The 19,716-nt window shown below is 44.1% G+C and overlaps 1 protein-coding gene across 1 annotated transcript in view; it reads left to right on the plus strand.

Annotated features, from left to right (window-relative positions):
• Nucleotides 1–12,337: 12,337 nt before the first annotated feature.
• Nucleotides 12,338–19,716, plus strand: part of MTMR7 (myotubularin related protein 7) — a 107,516-nt gene continuing 100,137 nt past the window's right edge. Inside the window, exon 1 of the mRNA XM_030312214.1 lies at nt 12,338–12,390. Coding sequence (XP_030168074.1) covers nt 12,367–12,390 — 24 coding nt within the window. The 5' untranslated portion in view covers nt 12,338–12,366. The remainder of the gene's footprint in view (nt 12,391–19,716) is intronic.

The following is a 19,716-nucleotide window of genomic DNA, read 5'->3' on the forward strand; positions in this document are numbered from 1 at the left end:
TGCAAACATCAGTGGTTCTCAGCAAGTTGGGTCCAGGTCAAACCCATGTTAGTTCACCATTTTGAATGAATCTTGTTCACTGCTTTTGTTTACAAAACTATTCTCTGCCAAAGAAGAGAAGAATTTTCTTGCAGAGCCGTCATTCAAAATTACTCATTATCTCCACAAGAAACCCCAGTGCAACCCAAGAACAATTCCTACATTTGTTTATTAGAAATCTCAAACTGTCCCGGCTAGGAGATCCACATTCACGTACATTTTGCCAACATTTAGCATCTGTATCTAAATAAAAAGAAGAGGGAGATTAAGGTAAATTTTATTAATTATGTAAGTTCTATGGCCCAAATACCAAAGATATATTTCAGATTTTTACTAAAAGTTAAAGATCAGTTAAGTAATTTTTAAAGAACATTAGCTTTAAAGCACCACGAAACGTTCCACCAAACCTGACTGTACTTCATAGAAAGATCTTTGGTTTGGGCGTTTTTGTTGTTGCTGTTGTTGTTGTTTGTTTGTTTGTTTGTTTTGTTTTCTTTGTGGTTGTAAAAATAGCACTGCCAAGATCCTGACAACTCAATAGGGGAGCACCCTCCTCTTTCCTTTTTCCAACTATTGTTTTACATTTGAGATATTTGCTTTTATTGTTTCCTCATGGAGAATAAGCCTGCTTTTATCCTTAAAAAAGGGTTACTTCTCAGAAAGATTATTTTTGAATTGAAACTTTAGGAAGTGAATACTTAGAAGATCTCTCAACTCTTCAGTATCCAACTTAGTTTTGCTTTAAAAACACACACACACACACAAGAGCTAATCTCCACAAAAATAGTTGCTTTGAATCATGACACTATGTCGTGATTATTGATTATGACTTGCTTTGAATTGAGATGGCCTTTAAAATATCATGTCCTTTACATTATTAAAATATGCCCTGTGAATGTTTGTAAAATATTTTTTAAAAATTGAAATCACCCAAAAACCTACGACCTGGTTGTAATTGCTATACCGGTACATTTCTGTCTTCTATTTTCTTTCTCTTTACTTGCACACATATGTACATATGCACACATGGCTTTTGAAACACAATTCAGATCACACTGTATATACAGTTTTTTATCTGGTTTTGGGGCTTACAATTTTGCCATAAGTATTTTTCTATGTCATTAAGTATTCTTTGAAAAAAAATTTACAGCTCATACAGTATTTTACATATGACCACATATTTTATTTAATAATTGTCTTTATTTTTGGTATTTGTTGTTTCTAATGTTTCCACTAATCAAAATGTGACCAGGAATACTGGATGGACTAGAAATGGAACGCAGATGATTCCAGATTGTTAGGTTAGGCAAATCCTATCCCTTAGGGGTCCATTGGAATATGATTATTTCCACAGGAACTGAAGAAATTCCTGAATTTATAAAAACTTGAACATTGGGCAGGTATTTGCTAACGTCTGATGCATTAGGGAAGCCTGTGATGCAGGCTGGGTACCAACCTATCCGCCAAGTGCACCCGAATGAATGCACAACCGAACATGGGATGAAAAAGCATATCCCCAGACTGCATGTAAAATGGCTGGGGTCTTTGCTAGTTAATTCCTGGATGATGTGAGTCTTGGCTGCATCTTCTGGTGCTTTTTACCTTTGGACAAAGCAGTGTCACTGAGGAAACGTGCCAGGGAATCCCTGAGTTCCAGACATACTCCTCGGTGCCTACCAGTACAGCAGCAACCCTGTGTCCCTCTGGATAATTAGGGTCGATCTCCATGGCTAACTAAGTATCTCTTTCTGGGGTGCTTTTGATTTAATGGCATGAGGAGTATCAGAGCAATCCCCATTTCTGATTCAACAGGACTCCTGTTGTGTTCCCCCAGTGGAAGCATTTCTACCTTAGTTTTTATAGCCTCTACACCAAAAAGTCCAAAACTGTAGGGTCAGGGAGTAAAAAATAGTAAGTGTTCCCAGAAAAACTACGCAGAGCTCTGCTCATAGGGACAAGTGCCCTTCCTTCCATCCTTTGTGGCCACTTGGGCGAAGCTGCAAGGCTGTGACATTCCACTCCCAGCTGGTACGAGATTATTGTGAAGAACCACCTATAAACCAAGCTAGCATTTTTCTTTGTGAGCTGCTTGCATCAAATGCCCCATGAAGTCCTAAGTGTCGACTGAGGGAGAGAAGCATGGGGGTCTGAGCCCCTTTCTCACGTAACGCACTTGTCCTTTCAGGATAGGCTCTGGTAGCATCTCCCAGGTCCCACTTTCTCCTGATTCTTGAATATTGCTAACATGGCGGCACGATCGATCGGGTACCATTCAATTCATATGCCACTTCTGCATCTTTTAAAAATTAGCATGAAGGACCACCTCACAACAACTAGGATGGCTACTATTAAAAAAAAAAAGTAAAATACTGGAAATAACAAGCTGGAAGAGATGTGGAGAAAGTGAGACCCTTGGGCACTGTTGGTGGCAATGTGGACTGGTGCAGCCACTGTGAAGAATAGTATGGAGGCTCTGCGAAAAATCCAAGTTTGAATTAGCATGTGGCCCAGCAATGCTGCTTCTACGCATACATCCTAAAGGACAGAAATCAGAGTCTCCAAAAATATGTGTGTGTGTGTACATCCATATTCATGGTAGCATTATTCACAACAGCCAAATGGCGGAAGCCACACAACTGTCCACTGATGGACGCTTGGAGAAGTAAAATGTGGTATCTATATACAAAGGAATTTTATTCAGCTTTCATTTTTTTTTAACATTTATTTATTTTTGAGACAGAGAGAGACAGAGCATGAACGGGGGAGGGTCAGAGAGAGGGAGACACAGGATCTGAAACAGGCTCCAGGCTCTGAGCTTTCATCACAGAGCCCGACGCGGGGCTCGAACTCACGGGCCGCGAGATCATGACCTGAGCTGAAGTCGGCCGCTCAACCGACTGAGCCACCCAGGCGCCCCTATTCAGCTTTCAAAAGGAATGTATTTCTGGGGCACCTGGGTGGCTCAGTTGGTTAAGTGTTCAACTTCGGCTCAGGTCATGATTTCATAGTCCACGAGTTTGAGCCCCCCATCAAGCTCTGTGCTGACAGCTTGCAGCCTGGAGCCTGCTTTGGATTCTGTGTCTCCCTCTCTCTTTGCCCCTCCCCTGCTGACGCTCTGTCTCTGTCTCTGTGTGTCTCTCTCTCTTAAAAATAAATAAACATTAAAAATTAAAAAAAAAAAAAAAAGGAATGTAGTTCTGACACCTGCTGCAACACAGATTATTCTTGCAGGGATTATGCTAAGGGAAATGAGCCAGTCACAAAAAGGCAACTCCTGTAGGATTTTACTTAAATGAATTACCTAGAGTTGTCAAATTCAGAGATCCAGAGAGTAAAATGGTGGTTTCTAGATGCTGGGGGGAGGGGAAAAGAGGAAGTTACTGTTGTATGGGCACACTACTGTTTTAGTTTCAGGGGTTGAAGAGTTCTAGAAACGGATAGTAGTGATGGTTGTATACCAGTGTGAATGTCCTCAACACCACTGAAGCGTACACGAAAAAAAAAAATGGTTAAGATGGTAAATTTTGTGTTATGTGTATTTTACCAAGATTAAAAATACATGGAAACTTTTAAAAATCAGCACAAAGGCACCGTGGGGCTCATGGTGGGCTCTGCCAGGAACCAGGCGTGATTCTTCAACTGCAGCTTGCCACAGGCTCCTTGCCACATTCCCATCTGCTGCAGATACCTTGAGCATATTTCGATCTGCTGGGGCCAAAAGGCCCCCTGTGTAGACCTGTTTGCACCCCAACCCAAACCAGTTGGGAGAGCCTTGTCTTGCTCCAGGCCCCACTCAGAGCGGGCGGCTCAGTACTAGGTTAGAGCAAGAAGTGGTGGGGGTTCCAAGTGAAGCAACATGCCTTTCCCATTGGAGAAGCTATTTCACCTTCTGGGAAGTTGAAGCTGTGTCCCAGACTACTGCATATCTCTGGCAACTTCACTGACATGGCAGCCCATTCTGGATTTTCCCAGAATGCATTGCTTGCCCTCTGACACATGTGTGCCTTGCTTGGGCATCTTGGGTACCTGCTACTTTCTGCTTACCAGACCTAAATTTTTTTTTTAATGTTTATTTATTTTGAGGAGAGAGACAGAGCGTGAGCAGGGGAGGGGCAGAGAGAGAGAGGGAGACACAGAATCTGAAGCAGGCTCCAGGCTCTGAGCTGTCAGCACAGAGCCTGACATGAGGCTTGAACTCAGGAACTGCGAGAATATGACCTGAGGTGAAGTCAGACGCTTAACCGACTGAGCCACCCAGGCGCCCCTCTGCTTATCAGATCTAATCAGCATGATGTTATCAGCGTAGGGGGCCGGCGTGGGATTCCTGGGACAGCGGACACATCCAGGTCCCCTGTGGACAAGCAGTAACAAAGAAGCACGGAAATGCACTTGCAGATGGACACAAACTGCTTATGATCATCTCTGACTATTGGCATGAAAAGACAGGAGTTATTTTGGAAGAACTGTACCTGGAGGAAATACTGAAGTGAATTTTGAAATGAACCTAAGAACTTGACGGGAACACACAGTAGGAGCAAAGACATGAGGGTAAGATAAGCCGATGCAAGATACAGAAAGTGATTGGGTGACTAAATGACCCAAAAAAACTCTATGTGGAGCACCTACTAAGTGCCAGTGGACTCTCTTGGCTCAGTTTGTACGAGAGAACGGTAGGACGTGGTCAGGCCTGAAATGACAGGATGAGGAAACGGTACTTGATTCAGAAGGCCGTTGTCAATCGCTTGAAGACTTGAAGGTCCGTCGCTGGAGAGGGCCATGATCGAAGCGGCTTTTTACGAAGACGCATCCGGCAGCAAGCAGAGGCTGCGGTTCCAGCCAGGATGAAGCAGTGTGGACTTGAACTAGAATAACGACTGGAAAAGGGAGGTGTTGGGACCAGCCGAGGAAATGCTTGCGGAGGAGGGAATCTACGTATGTCTGGATAAGGGCGGCAGCAAGAGGCATAAGCCAAAAACAACTCCCAGCTTTTGAGCTTCAGGGATTGGGACCAACAGGTGAAATAATGAGGTCAAGAGGAGGATGTGGTGTTAGGTAGAAGCTGGTATCACGAGACTGAAGCATCTTGAGGGCAGGGGCTGTGACTGCTTCACGTTTTTATCCCCAGTACTTGGCACAAGGCGAGTGAGCACTCAGTAAGTATTTGCCACAAAATATGTTCAATTCTCCCTCTCAGTGAATTGTCACGTACACCCTAAGAAGGGGGTGTAATTTTCTCCAATTTTTTTTTTTGCTGTCAATTATTGTTGTTTTTATTTTGAGAGAGAGAAAGTGCAAGCAGGGGAGAGGAGGAGCAGAGGGAGGGAGAATCCGAAGCAGGCTCCATGCTCAGGACAGAGCCCGATATGGGACTCGATCACATGACCCTGAGATTCATGAGCTGAAATCAAGAGTTGGATGTCAAGCTGACTGAACCACCCAGGCACCTCTAACAATTTTTTTTTTTTATTTAAACCACTGAAGGCATATAAAAATGTAGGAAGTAATATAATAAACATCCATACAGAGAGAGATCTACGCAGCTTGAGAAACAAAATAACACAGGTTTTATCATTTATGCCCATCTTACAGCTGAGAAGCCTGAGGCTCAGAGTGATCAGAAAACTGGCTCAAGGTCACATAGCCAATACATGCCAGAGCTGTGATATGAAAATAGGCCAGTCTGCCTCCAGCGCCCATGTTCTTTTTTTTAAAAAAATATTTTTAAGTTTATTTATCCTGAGAGAGACAGAGACGGCATGAGTGGGGGAGGGGCAGAGGAAGAGGGGGAGAGAGAGAATCCCAAGCAGGCTCTGCGCTATGAGCTCTGGAACCATGAGATCCTGACCTGAGCTGAAATTAAGAGTCGGATGCTTAACCAACTGAGCCACCCAGGAGCCCCTCCAGTGCCCGTGTTCTTAACCACATCTGGTTTATGCCATCGATGAAACTCCGAGTGGGGGCATCTTGTAGGTGGATGGAAATATAACACACGAAGCGGAGAGAGAAATGAGGACGAAACATATTGATGTGGAAATTCTCTGCATCAAAGTGCCAGTTGAAGGGATGGCAGTGGAAAGACAATGAAGAGTGGACTGAGGACAGACCTGGGTTTGAGCAATGCACCTTCGTGGAGAGAGAACAAAATGTAATCGCCTATTTTTAAAACCGTGCCTGTTCACAGAGTAAGTGCTGTTTTTAGCTGTTCTAGAGTTTCCCTTTTGTTCCTAGAAAAAGGGCAAAGCTGCCTATGATCCATGGAGTGCTTCCTCTCCATAACTGGCTTAGGGCTGCGCCAAAGGAGCCTTCGATATTTTGCATCATCAAGTTCATAAAAATCCTGAAGGTGAGAATGTTATTTCTTTTCCAGGCAGAACCCCCAGTGCAGCTTTGCCTGTCATATTGAGCATCTAAATGCATTTCTCTCTGAGACTAGACTTTTCAGAAAAAGGTGCCCAACTCCACACATAGCACAGACCATGGAGGTTTAACAGTGCTGAATAGGATTGCATTGAGTTTGTAATCATTAGCAATCCTACCCCTGAGGAAACATTTTTTCATCTTCGCTGCCAGATCAGCAGTTTTAGTTGCCTCAGGAGAAATGTAAGTATGCCGGAAAAAAAGTCTTACAACTATTTGATAAGTATCCACATCTCCTCAGGCCACTGAAGATCACAGGATTTTGGGAAAGTTCCCAGTTAATGTCAAGTTTTTGTTTAAAAATTTCTACAGCAATATTATTTAACAACTCAAATATCTATGTGATAAAAATTTCTCAAGATGGTCTCCAGAAATTTGGTGATATACGATAAAGTACTTTAGGTCTGGCTTGTGACAAACCTCTTAGGGCTCCTTAAAGACACTATCGATCCCCTTTAAAATGATCAGAAACACAGAGAGCGCAGACAGATTACCTTGATTCTCTCCTGGGTGTCCATTCTCTGTAAACTCAGGATCGGCTATTACATTTCAGTGGCTTCAAGCAACCATAAAAACGTGTTCTTTTCACTTTAAAGACTCTGCTGTGACTCTTCAGGGTGACTGCTTTCCCACTGATGACCCTGGCAAAGGGTCTATTTCCTTCTTCCTTTATTTCAAGCCAATGCTGAATGGTTTTGGGTCACAGTCACACTGCACATTTACAGCGAATTTACTGTCATTATTTTCTCGATAATCTCAAGATGTGATCCCCAAATATCAAGACAGGGGAGAGGAAGCTGAAAGGCCACCCAGGTTGCGCAGAGCTTTGGTTCCAAAACGGTACATGGCACTTCTCACAATCCACTGGACAGAAATGGCCCCGGGACCTGGATGGCTCAGTTGGTTAAGCATCTGACTCTTGGTTTCAGGTCATGATCTCATGGTTCATGAGTTTGAGCCCTGCCTTGGACTCTGTGCTGACACTGGGGAGCCTGCTTGGGATTCTCTCTCTCCCTCTCTGTCCCTCCCCTGCTTGTCCCTGCTTGCTCTCTCTCTCTCTCTCTCTCCCTCTCTGTCCCTCCCCTGCTTGTCCCTGCTTGCTCTCTCTCTCTCTCTCTCTCCCTCTCTGTCCCTCCCCTGCTTGTCCCTGCTTGCTCTCTCTCTCTCTCTCTCTCTCTCCCTCTCTGTCCCTCCCCTGCTTGTCCCTGCTTGCTCTCTCTCTCTCTCTCTCTCTCCCTCTCTGTCCCTCCCCTGCTTGTCCCTGCTTGCTCTCTCTCTCTCTCTCTCCCTCTCTGTCCCTCCCCTGCTTGTCCATGCTTGCTCTCTCTCTCTCTCTCTCCCTCTCTGTCCCTCCCCTGCTTGTCCATGCTTGCTCTCTCTCTCTCTCTCTCTCTCTCTCTCTCTCTCTCTCTCTCCCTCCCCTGCTTGTCCATGCTTGCTCTCTCTCTCTCTCTCCCTCTCTGTCCCTCCCCTGCTTGTCCATGCTTGCTCTCTCTCTCTCTCTCTCTCTCCCTCTCTGTCCCTCCCCTGCTTGCCCATGCTCGCTCTCTCTCTCTCTCTCTCCCTCTCTGTCCCTCCCCTGCTTGTCCATGCTCTCTCTCTCTCTCTCTCTCTCTGTCTCTCTCTTTCTCAAAATAAATAAACTTAGGGGCACCTGGGTTGCTCAGTCAGTTAAGCATATGACTCTTGATTTTGACTTAAGTCATGATCTCACAGTTCATGAGATCAAGCCCCACACTGGGATTCTCTCTCTCTCTCTTCTTCTCTCTGCCTCTCCCCAGTTTGTTCTCTCTCTCTCTCTCTCTCTCTCAAAAATAAATAAATAAACTTAAAAAGAAGTCCACACGGCCCCACCCAACAGTAACAGTGTTGAAAAGTAAAGTCTCCTGTGTGCCCGTGAAGAACGGGAGAATTAAATATTGAGGAGTACAGTCATATCTACCATTTTTACAAGGTGAAAACCACTGAAATGTGAGACACTGATCATAAAATAAGGACAACTATGTTGTGCCTTGGCAAGGGAAGAAGTGGTTTGATGAATATGAAGGGAACTAGATCTTAACCCTATTATCTGATGTTTTTCTTGATGATGAAAATAGTTATGGTGAGGGGCGCCTGGGTGGCTCAGTTGCTTACGTGTCCAACTCTGGCTCAGGTCATGGTCTCACAGGTCGTCATGATCTCACAGTTCGTGAGTTTGAGCCCCGCATCGGGCTCTGTGCTGACAGCTCGGAGCCTGGAACCTGCTTCCGATTCTGTGTCTCCCTCTCTCTCTGCCCCTCCCCTGCTTGCACTCTGTCTGTCTGTCTGTCTCTCTCTCTCAAAAATAAATAAACATTAAAAAAATTAAAAAGAAAAAAGAAAATAATTTTTGTGAAATACACTTCTTTTCCATCAAGGATTCACAAATACTAGAGAAAAATAGCCGTTTTCCAACCTGTTGGGCAGAGGCTGATGTCGTGCAGATCTAGGTGTACATCCATCTGTAAATCACGTAGGGTGTTAAGAGTGAGGATTTTTTTCTCTTCTTCTCACTTCTGGGTTCTGGGGCCAGATGGAGAGAGTTCTGTTCCATGAAGACTCACAGATGCGGCATCCATTGAAATTTCCCGGGGTTCATTCTAGGCACACCAAATATCAAACTTCAAGAACTAAGTGTGTGATTCTGACTGTACCCATTATTTTCTGTATAATCAGTACGGAAAATGCAGAAAGTGAATCGGTCTCCTTGAGGCGTCTTACGGCGTTTCCACCTGCTCTGGTGCCATCTTCCTTGATCTACTTTTCATTTCCTTGGCATTGTCTGCATCGCTGTTACGGAACTTGGCATCTTTCTCTTCTAAATCTCCCTTCGGTCTCCCAGTATCTGCCACAGTAGCTTGTGCATGACCATCGGTTAATTGACGTGTTTCTTTTTTTTTTTTTTTAAGTTTTTATTTTATGCTCACCATGACAAGGGCAGTCCTTAATCCCCATCACCTATTTCACTCCCCACCCCCCCGCGCCCCGTCATCACCCCTCTGGTAACCATCAATTTGTTCTCTGTAGTTAAGAGTCTGTGTTTTGGTTTGTCTCTCTTTTTCTTCCTTCCCGTGTTTGTTTTGCTTCTTTCGTTCCACATATGAGTGAAATCATGTGGTATTTGTCTTTTTCTGAATGACTTACTTCGCTTAGGATACTCTCTAGCTCCATCCATGTCATTGCAATTAATGTCAATGTTTCTTAAGGAAACAAGTGGCTAGTTTCTCTTTTTGTCCCACTCAGGATCAACGAAGTTAGCATTTCGGTGATGTACTCCTCATTCCCTCACTTCACTGCCCTCCACCTCCTGCTGCTTTGTTCAATCTTTTCTGCCCCACTGAGTGGTGGTTCAGAGAAGCGGTGAAACTTGGGGTCAACGTTGTGTGTGATCTAATAGTCTGAATTGTGACTGGGGCTGAGGGAAACGTGGGGGAGGGTTCCTCAGAGAATCTTTAGACCAAACTAAAATGTTTATTTATAGATATTTCTTTCCGCACTGTTATTTTATTTATAAATATTTATAAATATAAATTTATAAGTGTATTAAGTTAACATAGCTTGTTCTATGTGAATTTACCCCGATGATTTGAATTTTTTAATTTTTAAACATTTTTTTATTTTATTTTATTTTATTTTATTTTTTTAATTTTTTTTTTTCAACGTTTATTTTATTTTTGGGACAGGGAGAGACAGAGCATGAACGGGGGAGGGGCAGAGAGAGAGGGAGACACAGAATCGGAAACAGGCTCCAGGCTCCGAGCCATCAGCCCAGAGCCTGACGTGGGGCTCGAACTCCCGGACCGCGAGATCGTGACCTGGCTGAAGTCGGACGCTCAACCGACTGCGCCACCCAGGCGCCCCATAAACATTTTTTTAAATTTATTATTTTGAGAGAGAGACAGAGACAGAGAGAGCATGAGCGGGGGAGGGGTAGAGAGAGAGGGAGTCACAGACTGTGAAGCAGGCTCCAGCCTCTGAGCTGTCAGCATAGACCCCAGTGCAGGCCTGGAGCTCATGGACCGCGAGATCATGACCTGAGCTGAAGTTGGACACTTAACTGACTGAGCCACCCAGGCGCCCCTTGACTATAATTTTTGACTCACTGTAACCTAATGCTGATTTCATAGCTATCATAAGGGAAGATGTATTTTTAAACGAATCTGGATTTTTTTTTTTTCTTAAAATTAGGCTATTTATATCGTTCAGATTTATGGCTTCCCATGTACCAATTAGTGTTGTGGGTAGTTAAAAAAAAACTATGCAAATATGAAGACGAGTCGTATGCAAAAATTACTCACCAAGTAAACTCTTGATCTGCCCACCAGTAGGAAGGACAGAAGAGCCCTGAAATCACACAATTCCAAGATTATTATCTTATTCAGAATGCAAACCCCCAAGTGAATATAAGATGCCTACTTACGGAATTTAGAGATGGAACCCCCTTTAAGGTCATCTAGGCAGCAGGTAACTTTCATTTTACAAATGAGGAGATTGAGGCCAGTGTGTGAGTTGTGAAGACAGTGCTCCTGATTCTGTGCCTGGTGTTCTTTAGTAAGGTAGAAATTATACCCTGGGTCAGTTTTGTCATATGCAATCATCAGTTTATCCTTCTTGTCCTAATTGTCTCCCAGAGCAGTAGGAGACTGAAATGCTAGAAGATACATGAAAAAGATCTGGGCACTTTAAAATAAATGTAACACTGTGTGGTTTAAACATTTATTTGGACAGCTGCAATGTGCCTACCATGCATTGAACAAAAAGAGCTAAAACACAGAATCTCTACAGTTAAAGACGATTAGAAAGAGAGATGAATAAAAGCTAGGAAAAATTTTGAATAGATATTACTCTTTTTAAAAATGTTTATTTAAGTAATGTCTACATCCAACATGGGGCTCGGGCTCACGACCCCAAGATCAAGATCTTCCGACTGAGCCAGCCAGACTCCCTGAATAGATATTATTTTAAGAACTCTGTACAGTTCTGTGAAGTTTTAGCTATGGTGGGCAGTTGTGCACTTAGGGTTGCAAGAAAAAAGGTTGGGGGGGGGGGGGGGTTGCATTTCTTCTCTAGCCTTTCCCAATAGCTGAATACTAACAATAGCAACAACAACTCTTAATATCGTAAATGGAAAAATGATACCTTACAATGGGTGTTTTGTATCTTTACCTTCCAGTTCAGTTAGAGCTAAGCGAAGATGGCAAATGAGCACCCAACACGGTGCCAAGGGAAAGCATCTCTTCCAACAGTTAGTGGCAGGTTGATGTGAGATGCCTGACTTAATAGAACACCACCTAAGGCTCTAACACTGTTGCTTTTATGTCCACCCTTACTCCCAACGCTATGCCAGCTGCTCACGTGCTCAAACATACAGGCAGCCCACCAGGCCATCCTGGACCTGGAATGCAAGCGGCAGCCTTTTTTCTGCCCCACCCTGAAGTCCTACCTATCCTGGGACGCCCTGGAAGGAAGCCGGATCAATGGGCGGCGCAGAGCTGCGCGTACTCCCCAGCTCTCCTCCAAGAGGCCACACCCAACACAAGGCCCCCATTGTGTCTTGGGGAACAGTAGCCTCACAGTACTCCGGCCGCCCCTCTTACAGAGAAGCGAGCGGCTCTTGAAGACCCCAGCCAAGAGCGGGCTTGGGCGGCCGCGCGCAGGGCAGGTGGCAGGAGCGCAGAGGCGCGCGCGCGCTCTAGGGCCGCGCTGGCGCCCCGGGGCCCGCACGCCGGCCTCGCGCGGGCGCCGCCGCACCTGGAGGCGGAGCCAAGCCCCGCGGCCCGCCTGCTCCCGCGCGCGAAGCCCCCTCCCCGCGTCCTTCCCGCCGCGCTGCAGACGCGCGCAGGTGCGTGAGGCCGCGCCCGCCCCGCACCCTGTGGAAGTGGGCCCGCCATGGAGCACATCCGCACGCCCAAGGTTGGTGGCACGGGCGCGGGCGGAAGAGGGAGAGCGGGAGCTGGAGGAGGGATGCTGAGCGGGCGGGAGGCCCGGCTTTCCTGCGGGGCGCTGGCCGAGCCAGCAGCGCGAGCGAGGAAGGAGGCAGCGCTCCAGCATCTCCCGGTTCGCTGTGAGGCTGGGCTTTCTCTTGCTGCCTTACAGGCCTAGCTTTGGCTGCTGCTGGATCTAACCTCTTGTCCTTGAGAGTGCGCATTGCACACAGGGGTGGACGGGAGGGAACCCCGGTTGTCGGTTGAGTAATGGGGCTGCTGATCCGCTGATAACCGCTCCCTTCTAGCCTGGCGCTAGGTTGCTGCTGCTCCCCACCCCTTTCGCGCGCCCCCGAATTTTCTCCTGCCTGCCCTGGGCCGTTGAAAGAGAAACCAGCCTTCCTGAGGACAGGTGCCAGCAAACCGAGTTCTGTGCAGGTGGATTGAAGGCACTCTGGCAGCTTGTTGAATCTAAGCGTTCAGACCCACCCAGCTCGCCCTTCCGCTTCCGCATCCTCAGGCTATCAGCTGCAGTGGACTTTACACGGAGCAGATGATCCGTATTCGCTGTGGGGGGAATGTTACTACCGGTCCTTCCATCTTCTTGCCTTTTCCGCCAGTTTGGTTCCTTGAGGAGCAGGGTGCAGCTTACAGATTCGTCCACCGGTGTGTTTGAAACAGCGGCAGCTTTTGCCACTCAACAAAAGCGCCTCGTCCCTGGCCATTCCAGATAAATAACCCTGGAATCGTTGACCGCTGCACCAAACTTTCCCACTTGTCGTTGCACTACTAATATAATTTAGGGTGAAGACGATGATCGACTTTCCCGTCTGATGAAAACTCTAAACTAGTGAAAGAATATATTTCACAAGCTAGTTGGCTATCTCTCGTTACCACCACCACAGCGTCCTTGGATTTCCAGGATGATCTCACCCCAAAATCTAGGCCCTTGACAGAGTTAAGGCAAAGCTAGGTCTGTGTGGTCAGAACTTAGGCAGCCCCAGGGATCCCACTCATTACCCCCCCCCCCCGCCCCGCCCCGCAAAGGGGTGAGGGAGGGGTGGGCATAGCTTTGTTACAAGTCCAGTAAGAAGAATTCATTCCTAAATTCTAGGATGGTTTTTAAGTACCTCTTTGTAGAAGCAGCTTTATGATGATCTCATGTCAGTAGAAGAATAAATCTTTTTTAGTTTGCTAGATAGTGTCCGTTCCAATAGTAAATTGAAGTTGTATTGATTTTGCACTGTGGAATTAAATTGTTGCTTGACTATTGGGAACTTGTAAACATAGAAGAGAGTGCCATAAACCACAAGGTTGGTGGCTCAAAGCTTTCAGGGTTTAAGTGGTGCTAAATAATTTATTCCGGAATGACCAGTTTAACTCATGGAGTCCTTCTCTCCTTGCCAAGGGCATCTTTTCTTTGTCATTGATGAAGGGGGCCCTGTATAAAAATGATGTCTGATGTGAATATCAAGAGTGATAGAGTGACATGGTACTCGAGACCATGAATTTGAGGAGTAAAGGCCTTTTCTAATCTATATTCAAGCTGTGTCCAAAGCCATGTGTGTAAACCTGAGCAGCAAGCGATATTCTACTTATTCTTAAAACTGGTGCTCATAACCGCTTCTAAGCAGTGCAGTGCCTTAAACCAAAAGTCCCCTTCTGTCAGGAAATGGGAAAAAAATGGGGGGGGGGGGAAACGGAGAATTGTCTGAAATGTCATTGGACTGAGGTCATTGAGATTTAGGATAGTGCAGGTGGAAAAAATTAAATACAGAGATTGGGTGGATCAGGTTCGTTTACTCATTCATTTCATTTCACAAGCACTTGAGAACCTTTCATGTGTGAGGCTGAAGCGTCAGGGAGCGCGAAGCATCAGGGAACTCCTGTTTGGACGGGGAGGCATTTGCACATCTGGACAGAGATATATACGAGAGATAGTGGCAGGGAGAGGATGGACGGAGGATCAGCTCTACCGTAAGGGGTGAGGGAAGCCTTCTTAAAGAAGAGTGGAGTCTTTCTCTCTTTGTTTTTGGGAAGGAGAGAGAGAACGTGTACAAGCAGGGGAGGGGCAGAGAGAGAGGGGGACCGAGGATCTGAAGCGGGCTCTGTCCTGACAGCAGAGAGCTCAATGTGGGACTGGGACTCACGCCATGAGATCATGACCGAAGCCAAAGTTGGATGCTCAACCGACTGAGCCACCCAGGCGCCCTGAGAAGAGCGGAGTCTTAACATGTAAGGAGTCAAGGAGGACCAGGGGCACTTGAAACAGCTGTCAAGCAATTGTGTCAGTGTGATGTGTTGTAAGATATCGTTACAACCTCAAAGAAGCTGAAACCTTCGGAGTGATGAAGACGAAAACGATGAAATGGTTCCTTAACAGCATCTCTTTTTCCATTTTGCATTTTTAAGCGCCGAACTGATTTTCACAGTATAAATGAAAAATAATAGGACAAGACTACTTACAGAGTATGTGTTTGAAAGTCTATAACTAGTGATAGTTATATTCATCTTATTACTTGCTTCGGGTATGCTCTGGGAGAGCTGAATAGGTAGATTGCCTTAGATTTCATGATTCATGTTTCGAGCTATAAGGATATAAGGATATTCACAAATTTAGTGTATCTGACCCACGGTGGGTTTTGAAGCGATATTTACCAGGTAGGTAGCAGGTTTTTATTTTAAGAGGAAAAGAAATACACGCATGTGTATACATGTGTGTATATACATGTACAGTTGCTTTGCTACTACAATGAAAGTCATTCATTTTTTATAAACTGTATGATACCCATCACAGCCCCTGTGTTCTGCTTCAGTCTCTGGAGTGCAGTTTAAGGAGACAGATGTACATGAATAATCTGGAATACTTTGCACATATTTCTTTCTGTGTGTGTGTGTGTGCGTGTTTAACTGAAGCCTTTAACAGAGCATATGTTAAGCAGGGTGTTTCTCTCCCACAATGGTTCCTTTGTAGAAAAAAAAAATGTTTCAAGGACAAGCTAATTTGCAGGTGGGTCAAAGTGTGGACACCAAACCTTATCTGTACTCATCACAGTGAACTTCTGGGTTTCTACTTCACTGTCTGGATTTCTTCACCACTCTCAGAGCTTGCTAGTAAGAAAATATCCTGCAAGAAACTTAGGGATAATTTGGGTTCAGTTCTATGAAGAGGCTTCAGGAATCCTGGACATAGCTTGAAGTGTTTTGTAGGATTTCGTTTGGTATTGGATTGAAGCCACTGTGTCTAGAATCCTGGCTAAGTAATCTCTAATTTTTATGCTTTTGTCTTTCTGGAAGACATTTTTTTTTCCACATCAGTAGATTTTAGGTGTAAAATAAAATATGTGATGACCTCCCCAACTGCAAAACTGACCCTGAAAATGTCTTCTCTTTCCACCTCATTTCCCTAGTTTGAACCATTACTAGAACGGCTTCCTAACTGGTCTCTAACTGTCCTGTTTGCTCTTCTCTATCTCCTTCTCCACAGAGGAAGCATGGTGATGCTTTTATGGCACAAATTGATCATGTTACTTACCCACTGAAATTGTTGGGTAGCTTCCCTTTGTACCCAGTATATAAAGGGAGAATCCTCAGAGTGGCTGGTAAGGTCCTTTGTAGACTGATCCCTAGTAACTTCCCCAGCCTCATTCTGTGATAGTCACTTTCTTATTCACTGCCCTACAGTCACAACCAACCTTAGTGGGTTTCTCAAATGTGAGCTCTTTTCTGCCTCGGGACTTTTGCACTGCTATTCTGTCTGGGGGATACACTTAAAAAAAAAAACAAAACAAAACATTTATTTATTTATTTATTTATTTATTTTTGAGAGACAGATAAAGGCAGAGTATGAGCAGGGGCGGAGCAGAGAGAGAGGGAGACACAGAATTCGAAGCAGGTTCCAGGCTCCGAGCTGTCAGCACAGAGCCTGACACGGGGCTCAAACTCCCAAACTGTGAGATCATGACCTGAACCGAACTTGGATGCTCAACTGACCGAGCCACCCAGGTGCCCCTGGGAGGATACACTTTTTAAATTAAAAATTTTTTTTTTTTTTTTATTTCAGAGAGAGAGGTTGGAAAGAGAAAGAGTGAGTGCATACACACATCATTGGTAGAGGGGCAGAGGGAGTGAGAGAGAATCTCAAGCAGGCTCCGTGCTTACTGTGGAGCCCGATGCAGGGCTCAATCCCACGACCCTGGGATCATGACCTGAGCTGAAATCAAGAGTCCTCACGAGACCCTCAACTGACTGAGCTACCCAGGTGCCTCTAGGGGATACTCTTATTCTTACTCTTCACCTGGGTAGAACTCATCTTTCTTTTTTTTTTTTTTAATTTTTTTTTTAACGTTTATTTATTTTTGAGACAGAGACAGAGCATGAACGGGGGAGGGTCAGAGAGAGAGGGAGACACAGAATCCGAAACAGGCTCCAGGCTCTGAGCTGTCAGCACAGAGCCTGACGCGGGGCTCGAACTCACGGACCGTGAGATCATGACCTGAGCCGAAGTCGGCTGCTCAACCGACTGAGCCAACCAGGCGCCCCTCATCTTTCTTTTTTTTTAAGTTTATTTATTTATTTCGGGAGGGGGAGAGAGAATCCCAAGCAGTCTCTGTGCTGTCCTCACAGAGCCCGATGTGGGGCATGATCCCACAAACCGTGAGATCATGAGCTGAGCCAAATCCAAGAGTTGGATGCTTAACTGACTGAGCCCCCCAGGTTCCCTTAAAACTCATCTTTCTAGTTTCAGGCTAAATAGAATGTCCTCAGGGAGGTTGTTGCCCAGTACCTTCTCGAAGTCAGGCTTGCTTGTTAGAGTGTATAACCAAACACAGTATTTTACCTTATGCTCCCTGTTTTTAAGTTGTAGGTTTATTTGAGTGATTGTTTAATGTCAAGCTCCTCTAGACATTGTTTCATGTCTGGACTAGGAGCCCCATGAGGGTGAGGATCATGTCTTGTTCACCCCTGGATCCACGGCACCTAACACAGTTCCTGGCACCAGTTAAGCACACGGTAAATAAATTGATAACTGAATAATGGGAGGAGTGAGTAACTTTTGGTTTCAGCGCTTCAGTTTTTAGTGTTTGCTTTAGTGATCCAGGCCTCGTGGGTTGTACCCATGACGAGGTACAGTATTAGCTGTAATAGTGTTTAGTACTTGTAGATGTCGGTGTATTGTTATACACACTCACACACACATATATATACACACATATAAATGATAGTATTTTTTGATTATATGTAGTTTTAATGAGAGAATCCAAATAACATGAAATTCACCATTTCAGTCATTTTAATTTTTTTTTTTTTAGTCTTTATTTATTTTTGAGAGAGAGAGCACAAGCAGGAGAGGAACAGAGAGAGAAGGAGACAAAAAAATCTGAAGCAGGCTCCAGGCTCTGAACAGTGAGCACAGAGCCCGATGCGGGGCTTGAACTCACGAACTGTGAGATCATGACCTGAACTGAAGTCAAGCGCTTAACCGACTGAACTACTTAGCACCCCACCATTTCAGTCATTTTAAAGTGTACAAATGTTTGTCACTGCATTTACAATACTGTGCAATTATCACCGTTACCTAATTCAGAGCACTTTCATCATCCCCAAAAGAAACCGAGCGCCTGTAGGTATTTAGTCGTTAGTCCCCCAAGCCAACCACTAATCTACTTTTTGTCTCTATTAGATTTGCTTATTCTGGACATTGCATATAAATGGGGTAAATATAAGACGTGGCCTTTTGTGACTTCTTTCATTTAGCATAATTTTTTCCTATGTTCATTCAAGTCATAGCATTATTGATACTTCATTCCCTTTTATTGCAGAATAATATTCCATTATGTGGATATACCACATGCTGTTTATCCAGTCTCCAACTTACGGGCATTTGTTTCTGCTTTGTTGATTATTATGAATAGTGCTGCTATGAACATTCCTATACTTTTTTTTTTGTATATGAAAATAAGTTTTTTAAAAAAATTTGGGTATTGTTGACTCACAACGTTGCATTAGTTTCAGGTGTACAACTTAGTGATTTGACTAGTTTATACGTTATGGTAATGTGTGTTGCAAGTGTAGCTCCCATCTGTCCTGTAACTGCTCTTGCAGTATTATTGACTGTATTCTTTCTGCTCTGCTTTTAATCCCATGACTTGCTTATTCCATAACTAGAGGCCTGAATCTCCCTCTGCCCTTTACCCATTTTGCCCAACCCCTCACCTCCTGAAAATAAGTTTTTAATTCTCTTGAGTGTATCTCTAGAAGTAGAAATACTGGGTCATAGAGTAATTCTATATTACTTTTTGAGGAAATTATGTTTACATCTTATGTATTCCTCTCCTGTGATTCCAACAATACAGAATGAACTTCAATAGTAAACAGAACCTAGATACTTTGGAAACAGTTGTTTAGACAGTGCAAATAGATAGGTTTACATCAAAAAAGAATATAGATTTTAATTGTTACACATTTAAACAGTTTCTTAGAGAAACAACATCATGAGCATGGAATTATATTTCTGTCATTCCAATTCCAATTTGTGATAGTATACCCTTTTTACATAGTTAAAGTGTGCTTTTTCTCTCTTACTGAACTTTTTGCCCAGTGTTATCTTAGTGCATATATCTTATAATCAGAACTCACTCACCTACATATTGTTTTAATGAATGTGTATTACTCATTTGACTATAGCTTGCCTAACCTGTTTCCACTATTAGGGATTTGGATTTTAAGCCCTTATGAAAATCCCTGGTTTAATTTTCTTTATAGTGCCCAGAATAGAATGTCTTAAAGTAGGAACAATCCTATAAGGGTATTACATGATATCTCTCAGTATTTGAAAGATTCTTATATGGCCCAGCGTTTAGGCAAATTCTTTATAGTTTCAGCAGAAACAAAGGGTAGAGATGGCAGAGGAGAAGGTCTTGCTGGATATAGAGAAGTTGTTTCCCACAATTATTCCTCTTTGTACACAAGAAATTAGTTCATCTCTTCAAGGAAAAGAGGGATCTATACAAAGGACTCTTGGCAGTGAAGATACAGAGATATTTCAGGCATCTGGGAAGAGAATCCTGTTTTTTGTTTTTTTTTTTAAATTATTGAAGTATAGTTGACATACAGCATTATCAGTTTCAAGCGTGTAACATACTGATCCAACATTTATATACATTATGAAGTGATTACCATGATAAGGCTAGTCACCATCTGTCACCCTACAAATTATTACAATGTTATTGACTGTTCCCTATACTGTACTTTATATCCCTGTGAATTTTTGGTACCTGGAAGTTTGTACCTCTTAATCTGCTTCACCTACTTT

The sequence above is a fragment of the Lynx canadensis genome, chromosome B1, assembly GCF_007474595.2.
Source record: "Lynx canadensis isolate LIC74 chromosome B1, mLynCan4.pri.v2, whole genome shotgun sequence".
NCBI classification, from domain to species: Eukaryota; Metazoa; Chordata; class Mammalia; order Carnivora; family Felidae; genus Lynx; species Lynx canadensis.